Source organism: Nicotiana tabacum, chromosome 7, assembly GCF_000715075.1.
Source record: "Nicotiana tabacum cultivar K326 chromosome 7, ASM71507v2, whole genome shotgun sequence".
NCBI lineage: Eukaryota > Viridiplantae > Streptophyta > Magnoliopsida > Solanales > Solanaceae > Nicotiana > Nicotiana tabacum.
This window is the reverse complement of record NC_134086.1, coordinates 178454738-178462703: the sequence shown is the minus strand read 5'-3', so window position 1 is coordinate 178462703 and position 7966 is coordinate 178454738. Positions and strand designations below refer to the sequence as shown.

The 7966-nt window shown below is 35.2% G+C and overlaps 1 protein-coding gene across 4 annotated transcripts; it reads right to left on the bottom strand.

Annotated features, from left to right (window-relative positions):
- Window positions 1–1635: 1635 nt before the first annotated feature.
- LOC107789973 (uncharacterized) lies at window positions 1636–7708 on the bottom strand. Of its 4 annotated transcripts, none has more exons than XM_016611856.2 (13): window positions 7403–7708; window positions 6347–6484; window positions 6069–6150; window positions 5405–5481; window positions 5162–5262; window positions 4313–4421; window positions 3966–4082; window positions 3797–3882; window positions 3604–3670; window positions 3084–3162; window positions 2633–2724; window positions 2371–2514; window positions 1636–2264 (listed from the first exon to the last, which is right to left on the bottom strand). In XM_016611856.2, the coding sequence occupies exons 1-13, from the start codon at window positions 7559–7561 to the stop codon at window positions 2229–2231; spliced, it is 1287 nt and encodes a 428-aa protein (XP_016467342.2). In that variant the 5' UTR covers window positions 7562–7708; the 3' UTR covers window positions 1636–2228. The 4 variants fall into 4 exon arrangements, with proteins under 4 accessions (XP_016467342.2, XP_016467341.2, XP_075074314.1 ...); XM_016611855.2 differs by having other exon boundaries at window positions 2366–2514; window positions 7403–7707; XM_075218213.1 differs by lacking the exon at window positions 3966–4082 and having other exon boundaries at window positions 2366–2514; window positions 7403–7707.
- Between the last annotated feature and the right edge of the window lie 258 nt (window positions 7709–7966).

Below are 7966 nucleotides of genomic sequence, written 5' to 3'. Positions count from 1 at the left end.
TAGAAATAGAGTTTAATATGCTTATAATCGACTAATTTACAGCTAAAGTATAGAAAATATTTATACTTTTGGATTATACAACTAACTCTTACTCAATTTAAAGATCAATTGCTGTAGCTTTCAGATTTGAACGAATAAAAAAAAAATTATACTAACGAGTATTTTTCTCTTTAATGGATCTTACACAGCGTGAACCCAAATTAGTCGCTCCCAATATCAGGGGCGGATTTACGCTTATCGAAGCGGTGTCACGCGACACCGCTTCGTCGAATTTTTTTATTAAATATGTGTATTAATATTGTACGGAAACTATAAAGTAGAAAAAATGACACCCACTTGACATAAATTGTATGTTGGTGTGTTGGTAATGTGTTTGATTTTTTTATAAGAGTTAAAGGTTCAAACCTCAACTAAGACATTTTTCTTTTGTAAATATTTGCTTTAAGACTCAATAAAATCAATAGATTAAGACTATTTCTTGTCTAAAAGTATAACAATCAAAGATATATTTCAGTTTTTTTTTTATAAATTTTGACACCGAATTAAAGATGATGTGAAAAAAATACCAATGTGGGTGTCATTGGTATCACCCAATGTGGTACCAAATACCAGATGTGAAAAAAATGATGGCATCACCCATCTTCATGAAAAGAACTGAATTTACTCTTAAATTTGTGTTATATTCTATTGTTTCTTGAAATATGTTGTCTTATGTATGTGGAATATCTGGATATTCTGGCATTCTGATTCTTGAAAAGACAGGGCATGTTCTTGCCCACTTGCCCATATGAATTAAAGAAAAAAGAACATGCAAACAAACATATCTCTCTGCCTCGACCAAATCTTTTTGGGCAAAACAAGACATTAACACCTCGACCATATGCACTTTCATCAAATAAGGTTCATACGTGTATGATTGAATATTTGAAATATATGATATGTATTCCAAAAAAAGAGTCAGAAACTACAATTAAGGTTTTGGCATATTTATTATATAAATATAATTGTCGAGACAATACTGAATTTTCATATAATCTTCCATTTGTATGTAATTGGAAAAAAGGTGACAATAATTGATGTTAGTACAAAGTATCAGGATCATATTTCTTGGCATCTATTATTCAAGTGAGATAATTAGGGTTTCATAATTGTCCTAATTAAGGTCTTGGCATCTAATTATGCTTGCAAGAAGACTTTATCTATGAAAACAATTTTAGTTCCTCTCAGAGGCGGATGTAGTCTTCCGTGGGTTCAACTGAACCCATAACTATTGACGCGGAACAAAATTTATGTATAAAAATTCATTAAAATTACAAAAATAATAGATATGAACTCATAACTTTAAAAATATATAATAAGCTCAATGCTAAAAACTTTAAAAGTTGAACTCATAGGATTTAAATCCTGGATCCGACCTCTGGTTCCTCTCATCATATGATTGCGTATTTGTGTCTAAGAAAACTATGATAAAATTAGCATCTTAGTTTTTTTTCTAAAGAACTAAATGTTTAATTAATATAACTTTACAACAGAATTGATAGAGACGGAAAACAAAAAAATTCTAACGAATGATGAACTACAAGCACCAACGGCCGCGCACCTCAATCTCAAACAGGTTGGAATAAGCTATATGAATTACTGTATTATTTTCCCTGTCACTCCATTTAAACTTGTTTTAGTCCAGTATTATAAACTTGTGCAGAGTTTCAATCAACATCTACACACAGGTAGAAGTACTGGCAGGGGCACATCCACCTCCCTACCTACGATTTCACGTGAACCCAGTAAATTTTGTCCAAACGGTATAAATATGTTAGAAAAATTTACTACATATCTCTAAGTGTTTGAATGTGAACCCAATTACTATTGAAAATTTACTCGAGGTCGTTGCAGGAACCCATAAACATTAAATCCTGGATCCGCTTCTGTATTGGAATCAGGAGATAGGTTGAAGCAGCTGCATTACCATCAGAGCCAGTATAGCCAAGAGTGGTCATACGTACAGGTGCCAATGCAGCCCTGATCCCTTCGTTTAGTATATAGTATATAAACATATTTTTTTTTAAATTACCGAGCTGAACAGTATAATTTTCCGACCCCTTGAATGCATGTGGCTCCGATACTGTGCGAGTTGTGACCTTGTTGCAGGGGAAGAGCAGCAAATAAAGAGTGTAGTTAGAGTAACAGCCTTACTACTATAAAATGCAGGAACTCAAGAAGCTGGCATATCATTTATGTACATATCGTGTAACAATCCAGCGAACCTATTCAAGAGAACACAGCAAAAAGAGGCAGGGATTATTTTCATGTCTCCAAGTTGAAAATTTGAGACCATAGACATTATTCTCATTGAAATTAGATGGACCTTACTATGTTACTGTGAGGATCCCTCCAATAGAATCCTTGAATCAAAATGACAGCTACATTTGATATTATGACAATAAAGATACCAAGAGAATGCTTCCCCATCCACTCTAAAACGAACATCAAGCGCCTCCAACCATACATATCGACCTAAATCATATAAGAGCAGTGTGACTTTCAACAGAGAAAGTTGTTCAGTATGAGCTAAATCATATGCAACTAAAAGCTGTTCATCCCAGCAAGAAAGACTTGTAGTCTCAAAACTCACCAATACATACAGTAAACAAAATGTGATTCCAGCAGCGGCTGAAGTTACCAGCAGATAACTAATGGTGTACAACGATTTGTTTAATGGCACGCCTGAAAAGAAAGTTAACACCAACCTCACATGTCACAATGACTACAACCAATTTGTTAACGACTCAAATTGATAATCTGATGTTCCATAGGAATAGGAACCACAACTGGAAACATGGAATGAAATCAGAATCTATACTTTATATGGGACAACTGGAAAAAATGTTTGTTTCTTGTAAGAAAATTTACAATTATTCAACCTAGGGGCTTGCATGTTTTGGCTTTATTAATTTCCTTTAAGGGAAAAGGAAAAAGAAAAGCTAGAGACTATTTTTCATAAATAGCAACCAAGGTGTTATAGTTTGTCCGTGCGAACGAAAGGGATTTGACTTGGTACCTGAAAAAAGAATAGATAGATATACCTGTCACAGCAAGGAAGAAACCAAGAAACAGAAGTGGAAATGAGAGGATGGACCAGTTGTATAGCCTTTCTTTATGATCCTGAGCACAGTTAACAGAAAGATATCAATTGATCATACGTAGAATACAGTAATTTAGCTGGCAATATAATTCCGTGCATGTAAATATGCATCAATGAACATTAATAATTCCATTCATTCAGAATTTATAATATTTGATATAACTTTTTTTATGCTAAAATTCTACTAACACTGAAGAAAATACATACTAAAAAGTATGATAGCGAAACCATAATTCTTGTAGCAGTTCTTTTAAAATATGTCAAACTAATATTGGGAAAAGTTTGTCAAGTAGTAGAAACTACATCAGCAAGTAGCATACTAATGGAAGCCAAAACAAATGATAAGTGCTATTCAATTGTCGCAGATCTTAAAGGAATTTCCCTGATGTTTTCCAAAAGGGCTTCTTCTACCTGCATTCACAATGCATCAATAAGACAACTAATGATACCACATAGGTCACCTGAAATTGAACAAGAATATGGCCAAATTGGAGTCCAATAATGCAGGCAACAGCAGCTGTTACTGAACTGTAAAAAGATAATAGATGGAAAAACAGGTGTCATGGGCAAAGATGTGCACTTGTAAGAATGCCTAGATTTGCAAGGTAGGATCACAGGAGAACCAAGAGAAATGTTTAAGGACAGAAATGCTACCCTAATATGCCTTCTGGTTCAAAAGGGGCGTGGCACCACGAAGGGAAACTCTGCGGAATTTTGTCATCATTGAATCCCTTGCATTCCTGTGAATCAATACAAGTTCGAAGGGACAAGCTGTGAGATAAAGACCGGCTAGTTTGAGAAGTTAAGCTCAGCAGACAGTTACCTTTAGATTTCTATAGACAGGTTTTGTATATAGGTGATCTATTCCAAGAATATATCGATCAATCATTCCAGCAGTATTACATGCAGGTTCAAGATCACCTCTAACAGAACATTTTACCTGCCAATGGTTACTATTTTATTGACTGAAAACAAACACATGTTACAATGCTTCTACAGGATGATTACGGGAGTTATAACATGCTTAGCGCCAATAACAAACAATGCAGTTATGACTGTTCACTCTCATCCTTAAGCTTCTGTCGAATTTTGCCATGTTGTTTGGAACTTGACCTTGTCTTCAGAATGCAGCAAAGATAAAGAGCAAAAGAAAAGAAAAGAAACGCTAACCTTGTAGATGTTGAGGTCTGGTGTCCGTGACACAGTAAATTCCCAATCAGGTACATACAAACCATATAACAACCAAGTATGTACAGCACACAGATAAAATGCAACACACCTATAAACAGAGGTTTTAAACAAAATCATTACATAACAACTAAACACAAAGCAATTATACAGTCATACAAAAGAATACTCCTTCCTTCCCGATAAACTTGATCTGTTCCTCTTTTTGGTCCATCCTATAAATTTGACCAATTTCATAGAACGAAAATCTATTCACCTTCCAATAATTCAAACTTGATTTCATTTGACTTAGTAGCGGCTAGCTATTCCACCTTCTCACTTTGGGTCTGTTTATTGGGACAGTGTGGGTAATTAAAAATATGAGAATGACTTTTGTCGGGGGTAGTGGATAATTATTTGTCAATATGATTGCAGTTGGACTGGCAATAATTTGTAACTCTTAAAACTGCCAAAATTTCTTCTTGTTTGTCTATGTTATCAAACTATCAGTAGCTAATAAGCCTAAAGCTATCAGAAAGTATGATATATAAACTACCATTCCACTGAGAAAACGAATCAACCTGGTTACAGTATAAATATGAAATAACCAAAGCTGTCCGTTTATCTCCATGCAAGCCATTGATAATGCATTTAGAAGATTTGATTGCCATCTTTACTCCAATTTTAATAGATCTAATAGTGCCCTCGGAACACACATACACACAGACATACACACACACAAAAAAGAGAAGTGCATGATCAAGAAGTTGTCTCTACTGGAAATATTATAACAACTAATGATAGGTTCCCAATATAAAATCTCCACTGTCAAATTAGGCGAAGTCATCTTACCAGTGCCAAATGTAATTACTGAAAAGACTTCTTTTTTTAATCCTTTGACGTGGAAGCCATATCTCGCACAAAGCTGCTGTGATATATCCAACAGCTATTCTCTTTATAACCAAAAATGGATTAGTATATATGATAACAAATATAACTTATAGAACAGGTAAGTGCATAGCTATGCAAATGGTAGGTATTTATGGCTTTCTAGAAAGCTGATGGAAAAATATTAAGCGATGCAAATCAAACTACCTGCAAAATACCCAGCCATCGTATTTTTTCGATATCTACACCATAAGTCAACCCCGTTATTCCGTGCAAGTAGCCTCCTGAAACAAAAGTAACCACAAAGTGATGATTGGTCAACTGAATTAATACAGTAAAATAAGTATAGAAAGAAAAACAAGAAGATGCCACCAGACTGAAAGAAAATCAAAGAATCCAGCAGTTAGAATTTTAGGACACATATATTTCTAAGGCCTTTTACTGCTAGGGATCTTTGCTGAATGATGTCTACTCATCCAGCTTCACTTAATTCATGAAAAACCAAAAATGATACGTATTCTAGTCATGTCCCTAGTAACATTTAAGATTCTATTGGATACTAGGAATATGTTTGCTGAAGTTCTTCCTTTAAACAGTCTAGCTGACTCAACCTCTCTCTTGTTCATGCTCTTTGCTGTTGATCTTGAAAGGTTCATGATGTAAACAAATTCTTCCGCTATTGAGCTTCTTTCACTTGTAAAAGCCTAGTCTCGACCTAGTTGTGCCCCAAAATAACACATTTATTTTCTGTAATATAGGGGGTGTACAAAGATCCTTTCCAAAATACATTACAAGACTGTAGTTGCAGAAAGTTTTAAACAAGTTGAGATCATAAGTGGAAAATGGCATTAGCTACGGTTGATACGATTACCTTGTAGAAAAACACCAAGGAGGAGGAGTTTCAATGTCCTAAACACAGCTTTTAAAGTTGCTCCTTTTCTGTCTAAAACTTTCTGCAATTTCGGAAATAGGAAAAGAGTTTACTAAGTGTGCAGAGTGATGGTTGACTATACATAAAATGGCACATCACTTATCAAGTCTAACGGCTATGCATTATAAGCCTTTTTTAATAATGAAAACTACACATTAAGCCTATAGTAGAACAAGCAGATTATAGGTATGTCTAATATGAAATCTGAGAGTAGATACCTTATATGCTATTGCAAGGGAAACTCCAGAAATAAAGAGGAAGAATGGCATCACAAAATCTGCCAAGTGTACACCATTCCACGGTGAATGAGCAATACTTGGGAAAATAGAGCCACCATAGTCCACAAGCATCATAAGCTGAAATCAGTGAACAAATTAAAGTCAAAAAAGTTGATTATATAGTGAAAATTAACCCTAATAAAGGATAGAGATTACAGTATCAGCAACACAGCATCTAAAAGCGGAACAAATCACCTCTTGAACAAGGAATATGGTCATCAAAAATAAACATAGATTCCACTCAATCACTGCCTCTATATTTGCATTATCAAGATTTCTTTTGAATACTTTTCCTTTTGTATCAACATTCAATTGGAGTAATAGATATGGGGAGATTTCAGGGAATCTCCACAAAACATTATCTCTAGGAAATTATATTCAACTGAGTGATACAAATCTATTTTTTGTTCACAGAAAAGTAGAAAGCTAAAGGAAAAGAAAAGTCTGAAGGAAAAATATAAACATTATAAATGTAAACTAAAACCTTTGATTCTTCATTCATTTTCTCTATAATATTCTGGCAGCAAACACAAACGGGGGAAAGGGAAGCATAACATTTAATGCCTCGATATGCACTAAGCTCCAGCTATGCGCGGGGTCCGGGAAAGGGCCGGACCACAAAGCTCTATTGTACGAGCCTTATCTTGCATATTTGCAAGAGGCTATTTCCATAATTCAAACCAGTGACCTCCTGGTCACCTAGCAATAACTTTACCAGTTACGCCAAGGCTCCCCTTCAATGCCTCGATACTTTCGAAAACCCAAAATACATCAAGAATAGCACTTCCACAAAAATACACTCGAACCTTTACGATTAAAAAATTTCAAAACACAAAGAAAAACATGCAGAAGAAAGTATCAAAGCGAGAAAGAAGTTAGATGACCTGTTGCATGCTTTGCTTGACCATCTCACCTAAACTTTTAGACAGAACATGCTTCAAGTTATAACTATTTTTTTCTAAACTCATTGAGAATAAGGCAACGAAAAGCTTTTACCAAAACGCAGACGCCACGAAATACATCGAGGGAAGCAACACGAGCAGGTTTAGCTTTTTTCTTCTTTGTTGCCGCTGCTGCTTCGCCTCCACTCTCCGTTTGTTCTATTTCCATGGCGCGATTCGGCAACAATGGATGATCTTCCGCCATTGTTGCCATTGTTAAGATAGCAAATACAGAACAACAGAGTGAAGGAGCTAGCTGTGAAGATAAAGGGGAAGAATGAGAGGGAGAATAAAAGCATATACCGGAGTATTAACGACCTGTTATCACACTTGGACCATTCACTACTCAATCGGTTATCCAATTTCCCGGGTTTTCTTTGTAGCTTTTAAACAACCACCTTTCGCTTTCTGTTAAAAAAAAAATAAAGTATATCAAAAACAATGCAGAAAGATTGAGTTTAAAAGGTTATTTTTTGTTCCTTCTTTTATAGTCGAAATATTACAAATGTTATGTAACTTATAAGGAAGGGAGCCTTGGCGTAACCGGTAAAGTTGCTGCCATTTGATCAGGAGGTTATGGGTTCGAGCCGTGAAAATAGTCTTTTGCCGGACCCCGCAC